This window comes from Schistocerca americana, unplaced genomic scaffold (assembly GCF_021461395.2).
Source record: "Schistocerca americana isolate TAMUIC-IGC-003095 unplaced genomic scaffold, iqSchAmer2.1 HiC_scaffold_1260, whole genome shotgun sequence".
Lineage (NCBI taxonomy): Eukaryota > Metazoa > Arthropoda > Insecta > Orthoptera > Acrididae > Schistocerca > Schistocerca americana.
The window spans coordinates 17,501-27,500 of NW_025725331.1; the positions used below are offsets into that span (position 1 = coordinate 17,501).

At 61.0% G+C, this 10,000-nt stretch overlaps 1 protein-coding gene across 1 annotated transcript; it reads left to right on the forward strand.

Annotated features, from left to right (window-relative positions):
* The first annotated feature begins 4,002 nt into the window (after positions 1-4,002).
* On the forward strand, positions 4,003-5,451 carry LOC124563975 (serine/arginine repetitive matrix protein 1-like). The gene is made up of 3 exons (XM_047130985.1): positions 4,003-4,074; positions 4,277-4,464; positions 4,812-5,451. The coding sequence occupies exons 1-3, from the start codon at positions 4,003-4,005 to the stop codon at positions 5,449-5,451; spliced, it is 900 nt and encodes a 299-aa protein (XP_046986941.1).
* The last annotated feature ends 4,549 nt before the right edge of the window (positions 5,452-10,000 follow it).

Sequence of the window (10,000 nt, forward strand, 5' to 3'; positions counted from 1 at the left end):
ACTGGCGTCTCATTGGCATACGCCTCATTGAGTTGTCTCCTCATATTCCCCTGTTCCTCATTCTCATCTTCGCTACTATCATCTGGCAACAAGGTGCTCATGAGTAGCTCGGCTGACTCCTGCCAGTCCCTGGTGTGGCTGCCATCATTCTTCCTTAGGGTTGACAGGACCGTCGGTGACCGAACTTTCGATGCGGCAATCCTGTACGGCGTTCCCCAGGGGTCAGCCGCCAGACTGTCACGAACGAAAGACTGCCAACTCTCAATCCGTACCGTGTGCAGCGTCCGCTTAAACACCGCCTTGGCCCGCCTGTACCGCGCAAGCGTAGCCTCACGCATGTGATCGCCTATGCTGCGCTGGTATTGCCGCCGCGCCCTTCTGCATTCGCGTCGGAGACGTTGCAGCTCAGGGTTCCAAGGCGCTTTAGGCGTTTTCCCTGTATGGGCCAACGGGACTGCGCCCGTTGCTGCTGTCTGTATAGCCCTCGTCAGATCCTCTGCAGCTTTATCCACGTCCACAACGCGATCCATTGGCCAATTCGGTATCACTAGATTTCCTCTTAGTCGATCCCAATCAGCCTTTCGCCAGTTGTACTTGACGATGCCGTTCACCTGGTCTTGTGGAGGAGGCTCCCCATCATAAGCTACAGTGAATGTGATCAGATTATGATCACTTAGTGTCGTTCCCCGCCATACCTTCCAATTCTCCGCGCGGAGATGCACATGTGCACTCTTTAGTGTCACATCAATGTTTGAGGTCGCTCCCCGGCGACCTTCAAAAGTTGGTGGGAAGTTTGGTCGGTTCAACACTTCTAATCCGAGCTCGAGAATTGCTTCAGCGAGTCTCTCACCCCGCCTAGCGGCGCGTCGCGCGCCAAGAGGCGTGATGTCACTGTGCCATAGGGGTGACATGGCGTTTGCGTCCATTGTGCAGATGAGCAAGTCATTGCGATAGAACCCAACCGCCTCTTTTAACTGGTCGATGTACGGCCTCTCTCTGTGCCTGTACTGAAAGTACATGTTCAGCACGAAAAAGGTGAAATCGCCAGTGTTTATTTCGGCTAACACCATGCATCTGTTGCTGAGGTGCGCCACTTTCACTGCTCTCAGAGATCGATTTAGCACAGCGATCGCTGCCATAGGGTGCTCTCCTCCTGCCAAGATCTGAGCTGTAGTCGGCATATACAGGATCTTTCCGTCTTTGGAGTATGGCTCCTGTAGACATAAAATGTCTAAAGACTCCTCCTCCGCTCGGCGTCGCACCTCGCACATCACCGCTTGCGATCGCGCGCAGTTCAGCTGTCCTATTTTAACCGACACGGGCATTGTGATGTTTCACAGTCCGGTCGGCAACAGGTGAGGCGGCAGCCGGTAAGGAGACGGTTGACGAGAGGTCTTGTCTCCCATAGTCTGTCCGCTGGATTTTACGTTGTGTGAGGATTTTATAGAAGTCACACTCTTTTCCTGGCGTCACGCAATTGCGATTTCGCTTTTTGCACGGAATGCAGACCGGTTGGTTCCCCGCTTTTCGACAATCCTTTCTCATGTGGCCGTTTTCGCCACAGTGCCCGCATGTTATTATACTCGGGTCCTGCTTGCAGAACTTTGCCGAGTGGTTTACATCTTGGCACCGCGTGCAGACAGCCAAGTCTAGGTAATCATCGACTGGCATGGACTCGAAGCCCATGTACAGTCTTTTCTGCCTAAGGATGGCGACTCTGAGTCTGGGGCTTACTTCCACCACGAGATGTGATGTTTGTTTGCCCCTTGGTCCAGTCCGGAACTTCGGCTTAAACTCCTGGCGGAATTGTGTTTCCGAAAGTCCTCCAAGGTCATTTTGCTTTCGAGTTAGCTCAACCACAGTTTCATTCTTCATGACGCAGGGTACATGATATATGATTATCTGCGGATTGAGCTTTTTCGGCAGTTCGCATTTCAGAGCTTCTGTCAGTTTGTTATTGGCCAGAAGTTTTTGACGATCAGTTTCAGACGCCACATCAACGATAAGCGTCGGGCCGTTTGTGGTGACCCGTGAGAACTTCACACCATCAACCTCTGGCTTGACCAGGGAGGTGAACTTCTTTCTCACTTCTGCTCCGCTTTCGTTTGCCTTTGACTTGATAAAGAGCGTAGCCTTCTCAGTCTGGGCTCTCGTTATCATTGCCTGCGTTTTCCTTTCTGTCGAGGGTAGAGCGGCGGCAACTTGTGCAAAGGTCTTTGGCGGCGCCAGGGGCGCCGCTTTCGTCCTCGCCAGCTCATCCTCCAAGGCGTCCACCCTTCCTGTGAGGGCCGACTGCGCCATAGCCCAGTCAAACAACTTAGCTCTCAGTTGTCTCTTAAGGTCACTTAGACTTTTCTCCTCCACCAGTTGCCCCGGTTTTAGAGAGTCGTCCACGAGTTCAAGGACGTCCTCGAGCCGCGTCGCGATGAGCTGTATAGTCGCAAGATCGCTGGGGCTTGCCTTGTATGGGGACTTGCCGTCCTCGACTGGGCCGCTGGGCTCTTGCCCGGCTACCTGCGCCGAGTCCGGCTGCTTGTTCTTCTTTCGCCTCTTCCGTCGAGTCCCGGGCTTGCGCCCTTCGGTTCCCGACATTGGCGTAGAGGCGCGGCTACTGCAGGCACTTTCACTGACTGGGCCGCTGGGCTGCTGCCCGGCTACCTGCGCCAGTTTCCGCGCACTTTTCACCGTTTCCGACGGTTGAGATTTCGGCCGTGTGGCCGCCGTCTCTCCCGCCGGGCGAGTCTGGGTGGACGTGCCAGCACCGACTGGGCCGCCGGGCTTCTGCCCAGCTACCTGCGCCAGCTTTGGCCCGCCCGCAGTCTTACCCGCCGGCGGCGTCGTCGGCCGTGTGGCCTTCGTCTTCGCCTTCGGTTCAGACTTCCCCTTGGCGCCTTCCCCGACTGGGCCGCTGGGCTCGCGCCCGGCTACCTGCGCCGGTTCCGGCTTATCTCCCTCCTTGGGCGCCGTTCTTGGCGCCGGCTGGCGGGGTGGCGGCATTAGCTCGGTTGCAGCGTCAGCACTCTGCGATCTCTGCCGAAGCACTTTTCGCAGGCGTCTCCTCTGCTTCCTTAGCTTAGCCTTACGGTCTTTCTCACTGTCACTTTCACTCGTATCAACGAGCGTCCGTGACAGCGTCTCGCTAGCGGCAGTCTTAGCGCTCCGCACACGGGGTGTCCGGAACTCCAATTCTGGCGCACTAAGCGCGGGGTCATGGTCTTGTGGTCTAGGGACCTCCGACTGCCCTTGGTTTGGGAGTCCGTCAGTACACGAGGTGTCCGACTCGCTCCCCGAGAGGTTGGTGTGTTGACTCCGCGACGGCCCACCAGTTCCGTCGGGACAAGGTTGTTTGAAAGAGTCCATGTGGTTCCCACGAACAGCTAGGGATCTATGTTGTCCATCCAGGCGTCGCCCCGCACACCTGGGTAAGCCTTATACAACAGAGGGTCGGCCGGTCCTCTGAGGTGGCTGACTCATGACTGTTCACAACTCAACAGCCTTGCGCCCCATAGCCGCCAGCTAACGCAGAGGGTGAGGGGTGATTATAGAGATTGTCCTTCTCTTGCCCAGGCGGTTAAGCCAAGACTCCGGTCCAAAACACGCACGACGTTCCACTGCGCGCCTCACAGCAGTCGTTGAAGTGCGTATCTCAGTTTACGGCCGTCGCTGGTAGCGCTTGCCAGCTCCGGGCTAGGGCACCCCGGGTTTGCCAAGCCCGTACGGCGACTGCATTAGCCTCCGTCCCTGTGGTCGTGGTCTTAGGCCACTCAGGAGCATCCTCCTGTGGCAGCTCCTGGTGACTTCCGCGTTGTGGTGACCGTTGCCGGTCTCCCCTTCGCAGTTGTCCACCAAGGAATCCTCCGATCGAGGCCGAGACGTCGTCCGCGTTGCATTCTCTGAAGGCCAGAGAGCGCTTCGCAGTCAGGCGCCCTTCCCCGCGCGTGGACATCGGCCTGCTTCCACATTAAGTTCTCTACAGTGAGAGACTTAGTTTCGGCAGGAACGATGACCGCCAGAACTCCCCACTGTGCTTATTGCGCCAACCGCCTGCACCAACCACAGCCAACATTGCGTATGGCCGGCCGGCGCCGCTAAGTTGTCCGGACGTGGCCTGCCGAGCCGGGCACGGCAGGGCCGGCGCCCGCCGCCGGCGTGGCCGCGAGAGCGAACCGCCAGTCAGAGACCGACCGCCCGTCCCGCGCCAGCCAGCAGCGCGCGCACCGCCCAGCCGACCCGGCCCAGCGCAGCGCGCCCGACACAGCAGCGCACCCGTGCGCAGCCCAGCCGGCGGACGAGCCCCGCCGCTACCCCGGCCGACCGCACCGCCGTCCGACATTTGCCGGGCGGAGCATGTGCGAGGCCGGCGCCGCAGCGGGAGCCCACCACCAGCGAGCCGCGCAGGACGCACCACCATGCGCATAAGGCAACTGCCGCGTGCCAACAGCTGTCGACACGCGTCGTTGCCACGCGCACATCCTACGTACGAGCTTGGATACTAGACTCACGAGTCCGACACCTACAAGCGCTCGCAGTAGGTGGAGGCGCACGAAAGGCGTGACATACCTCCATGTCGGGAGTTAACTCCCGTGGCACTTGTCTTGGAGTGATGCATCCCACGTCCGATAAATCGAGCGCGGTAGTACTTCGTTCCTGACGGTGAGGCGTGAATCTCCGTAGCGCACACAGGCAGAGACGGAGGCACGTCCTCGCAGAGAGACACTATACCAGTCAGACTTGCGCCCGACAGGTTTGCAACCTCTGCAGCAGACATACGCAGCATGGCTGATGCATCGCGAAATGTCCTAACGTGAAAGCGGCGCCCGCCACACCCCGGCCGGAGCCGGGGCGCAGCAAGCGCCGCCAACGCAAAAGCGGCGCCCGCCGCACCCCGGCCAAGGCCAAGAGCACGGCAAGCGCCGCCAAAGTGAAAGCGGCGCCCACCGCACCCCGGCCGGAGCCAAGAGCGCAGCAAGCGCCGCCAACGCAAAAGCGGCGCCCGCCGCACCCCGGCCGGAGCCAAGAGCACAGCAAGCGCCGCCACAGCCAAAGCGGCGCCCGCCGCACCCCGGCCGGAGCCAGAGCACAGCAAACGCCGCCAACGCAAAAGCGGCACCCGCCACACCCCGGCCAAGGCCAAGAGCACAGCAGGCGCCGCCAAAGCAAAAGCGGCGCCCGCCGCACCCCGGCCGGAGCCAAGAGCACAGCAAGCGCCGCCAAAGCAAAAGCGGCGCCCGCCGCACCCCGGCCGGAGCCAAGAGCACAGCAAGCGCCGCCAACGCAAAAGCGGCGCCCGCCGCACCCCGGCCGGAGCCAAGAGCACAGCAAGCGCCGCCAACGCAAAAGCGGCGCCCGCCGCACCCCGGCCGGAGCCAGAGCACAGCAAGCGCCGCAGAAGCGAGCAAGTGCCATTCGCCAGTGAGCAAGGATACTAGACACAAGTGTCCGACACCTTAGCGCCCACGGCGAGCGGAGTGCGAGACTCGGCTTGGAGAGGCCGGTTGCCCAGTCCCTCTGCGTCTACGCCTGCACCCCGCACGGGAGTCGCCCTTCTCTCATTGGTTTCACCGGTTGCCCGGCTACTCACATCTTACACCACGGGAAGGTTGAGAGATCGGACATTTAGCCGCCCGTCTTCTACCAGTATAGGTGGACTCCACCACTGGTTAGACAGCATAACGGCCTTCGTAAGATAGTAGATAGGGACAGCGGGAATCTCGTTAATCCATTCATGCGCGTCACTAATTAGATGACGAGGCATTTGGCTATTCATTAGCCGTCTTTATTCATTGCTGAATAACACATATATATGTACAGATAGGGTGTGGCAGGTGTTTCACGCCATGTCCGCCACCGAGGTGGGGACTTACAGGGCGATGCCACAAGAAAAGGTTAAAACTACAATACATATACATATATATATGCTGGAAAAAACAGAAACAAAAACAACATAAGTTACGTACACAAAGAAGAAAGAACAAAGACGGGATATTCCTCCTGTGGATAGGCCCCAGGAGTCAAGGCGAAGAAAATAACCAGCATCCTATCCGACGCCGGCTCGCTCCATCGGACTGTGCGCCGTCATATATTCGAAGATGCGATAGCTCGTGCAGCAGCTTTGCAGTACTCTCGTGCTAAGCACCGCCAGTTCTCGGGGTCTAAATCCAAGTGCGGAGAGATCTCCGGCCGACGCTGGAGACCATACACCCCTCCAATTCAATGTCGCGGTGGACACTGTAACCTCCTCAACGTCACGGTGCAGGTTGGAGATGGCACGCCTGATGGACGGCGTGTTGTAGTAGGCCGCTTTCTCGGAGTGACACCAGTCGAGCCGGAGATGGTCTCCGACTACCTGGGCGTCGATGACGCGGGCAATGCCGTCTTTAACCGCCACCACGTCAGGCTTGCGGATTCCCTCAGGTGTGCGGAGGTGGGGCTCCACAGAGACGTTGAAGCCCCTCTGCGCGAGTCCACGGGCAACATAGCGCACGATCGCGTCATGCCGCTTAACCCGGGACCCGTGCGTCCTGAAGCAAGCCTGTAACACGTGGTTGGCGGTCTCTACGGCCTGGCAGCCCGCGCGGCATCTGGTGTCCGCCTCCCGCCCGCGACTGCGCCGTGCCTTCGTGGGGAAGGCGTTGATGCGGGCGCGGAGAGCGTCGATGAAGTTACGCCCAGATAGCAGGCGACTGGTGTCAGCGACCCACTGGTGTTGCCCCTTGACGGCGGCGGAAGATGACAGCGCCGCACCGTCAAAGGCAACGTGCAGGCGCGCGGCCCACATCTCTCCAACCTGCGTCGACGATTTGAGGAGGTGGCCCTCCCACATAAGATGCCGCTCCAGCGCCTCAATCTCACGCTGCACCTCGTCCCGGCCTGCACCGTCGGCGGCTGGCCCAATCCTCTTCAGCGCCAGGAGACGGGACCGGCGAAGTGTTGGCCCCATCCATCGGCATGATGGGATGCCGAGGCCTCCCTGGGCTACAGGAGCGTGGAAGTAGCCCAGGGGAGTGTCCGCCGGAAGGCGGAACCATCTCCTGACGGCGGCACGGATGGTCACATCTGCCGCTTTCAACGCACCCACTCGGGTGCGGCTGAGGGCCAGCCCATGGTACAGGCCAGGCAGAAGTACGGTGGTGAGGGCGTGGAGGCGCTGTTGCGGCTTGAGCGGAGCTCGGGAGATGACGTCCAGCTGCTCCACCAGGTGGCGTCGTGGGTTGAAAACGCAGCGACCAGCGGTGGAGAATTGCAGTCCCAGGTACCGGAAGGTTTCACCCACACGTAGGGCGGGCACGGTGGCGTTGCCCGCTTTGAAGGTAACGTCGGCGTCGACCTTCACCTTCTTGTCGCGCCCAGACGCGACTAAGGCGAGGGTGAAACACTTCCGGGCGTTGATCTGCAGCCCCAGATGGGCGAGGGCTGCGACGGCTGCGTCGATGAGGGACTGCAATCCCCTCGCGGTCGATGCAAAAAGCAGGACGTCATCTGCGAAGGCCGCAGCGTTAACTCTGCGACCAAGGATCCGAGCTCCGATGTGGGAGGGAAGTTGACTCAAAACATAGTCCACCGCAAAATTGAAAAGGAGGGGGGAGAGGGGGTCACCCTGACGCACACCCCTAGCCGGCTGCAGGGGCACGCCCACGTCGGCGCCGCCCGCTATCACCGTCGTGCTACCCTCGTAACACCTTTCGACGTACTCAATAAAGCAATCCGGCAGGCCATGAGCCCTCAGCACGGGGCGGAGGGCGGCATGGTCCACCGAATCGAACGCTTTAGAGACGTCGATCGATGCCACAAAAACAGAGCGACAGGAGCGGACTGCGTCGGTGAGAGCAGTGTCCAAGATGAAGGTGTTTTCCAACATCCCATCCCGGGGGATGAATGCCCGCTGACGTTCGTCCACAGCACATGCACGCATCAGGCGTGACGCGAGAACCTTGTGAAAGGTCCGCGCCAACACCGAGCAGACCGTAATGGGGCGAAAGTCAGCGGGGGATGTTGGTGCAGCCGTTTTGGGGAGAAGTGACGTCCGGGCGCGAAGCAGACGCTCGGGGAGGGCGCGGGCCAGGAGGAAGAGGTTCAAGAGTTTCACCAGGACTTCATGCGGCAGGCGCCGCAGCTCCGCTGGAGTCAGGCCGTCCGGCCCGGCTGCCGATCCCCTGGGCGGCAAGGCAGCAGCGACCTCCTCACGTGTGACCGGCCCCCATAGGCACTCAGGAGCGACAGGCTCCGAGTGCGGGAGAAGGCGGTCACGGATGAAGCCGGCGGTGGAGATCGGCTTCTTCGTGAAGAGGTCCGCCCAGAAGTCCAGCAGACCGGGGATGTCGGGTGGCGGCTGCAGCAGGGTGCCGTCCAGCAAGCCGCGCACGCAACGCGCACGCGACCTACGGAAGGCGTCCTGTGTCCGCGCGTATTCCCAGCGGCGCCGCTTGCGCTTCTGCAGCGGCGGGGCGGCAGGCGGCCGCTTGGATGGTTGGCGCGGCCGCTGTGTCCTGGTGATCGACCTCTCCCCCCTGGACCCGACCGACGCAAGGGCATCCGGGAGCATGCCCAGGATGACATCGGGCGGCGTGCCCCGCCCCAGACCAATGACTCGATCCAGGGCAGAGAAACGCTGGGCGGAAGCAGGTAGCCCCGCCAGATGCTCCCAGATGGCGGCGTCAGTCGGCCCCTCCGGCGGCGGCCCGGTGGTGTCGGCCGCGAAGTCCTCGGCTGCGTCGACGGGCGGCGCAGCGGCCTCGCCCGCGTCAGGCAGCGAGCTCGCTGCTCCACGGCGGGACGCCGGCTCTTCACCCCGACCGATCTCAAGTGCCTCCATGAATTGGCGGACAAGCTGCTTGTGGGCAGCTTGCCGCCGTCGGCACTTGATTGCCTCAAGCGTTCGGTCGGGGAACATCCTGGTAAGTTCTTGATTTACAAAGAAGAACCGGGCGTCCCTCTCCAGGAACAGTTCGGCCTCTGCCTTGGCGAGCGACAGGACTTCTTCCTCCGTCCACCTCGCGCGATGCCTCTCCGTCACGATCTCAGCGTTGGCGGCCGCAGGGTGTTGGCGGCGGCGATGGACCCCGAGACCGTTCTTCGTGGTAAAAGTGCGGTGGCACTCACTGCAAGCAAAGGGAGCTACACAAACTATCGCATTTTCGTTACGGCCGGTTGGCCGGATAGGTGCTGGGGTAGCTGGGGTGGCACCTTCAGCGGAAGGGCCACCATCTCTTGTTTCTTGTCGGCTGCCCCCAACTATAAAGGGATAATGCGAGGGGGGGCTGGTAACCCCCCCAAGCCCCTGGTGCGGTCTTCCACTCTGCAACAATCAGCGGGCCCACGAGAAGGGGAGAAGACCGCAGGAGAGGAGAGGCTAAGAGGGCTAGGCCCATGTATTGCGCATCACTCTCCCTGTAACTATAACCCAAGGAAGGCACCTCGCAGCAGCAGCACGACTACATCAAGACCGCACTTCGAAAAGCCAAGTCCGGATGCAGCCACACCGCCGCCACTTGGCCACCTTAAGAGAGTCATAGTTACTCCCGCCGTTTACCCGCGCTTGCTTGAATTTCTTCACGTTGACATTCAGAGCACTGGGCAGAAATCACATTGCGTCAACACCCGCTAGGGCCATCGCAATGCTTTGTTTTAATTAGACAGTCGGATTCCCCCAGTCCGTGCCAGTTCTGAGTTGATCGTTGAATGGCGGCCGAAGAGAATCCGCGCACCCGCGCGCCCCCGGAGGAGCACGCTAAGGCGGACGCGGCCTCGCAGCAAGGAAGATCCGTGGGAGGCCAAGGCACGGGACCGAGCTCGGATCCTGCACGCAGGTTGAAGCACCGGGGCGCGAACGCCGCGCAGGCGCGCGCATCCTGCACCGCCGGCCAGCACGAGGCCAACCAACGGCGAGAGCAGACCACGCCCGCGCTAAACGCCCGCACTTACCGGCACCCCTACGGCACTCACCTCGCCCAGGCCCGGCACGTTAGCGCTGACCCACTTCCCGACCAAGCCCGACACGCCC

Bases quoted from the DNA above. Each gene is read 5' to 3' on its own strand.
- LOC124563975 (XM_047130985.1), top strand. From the start codon at position 4,003: ATGACCGCCAGAACTCCCCACTGTGCTTATTGCGCCAACCGCCTGCAC. The intron at 4,075-4,276 runs GCCGGCCGGCGC...ACCCGTGCGCAG, and splicing joins CACAGCCAACATTGCGTATG to CCCAGCCGGCGGACGAGCCC. The intron at 4,465-4,811 runs GCGCACATCCTA...CTAACGTGAAAG, and splicing joins TCGACACGCGTCGTTGCCAC to CGGCGCCCGCCACACCCCGG.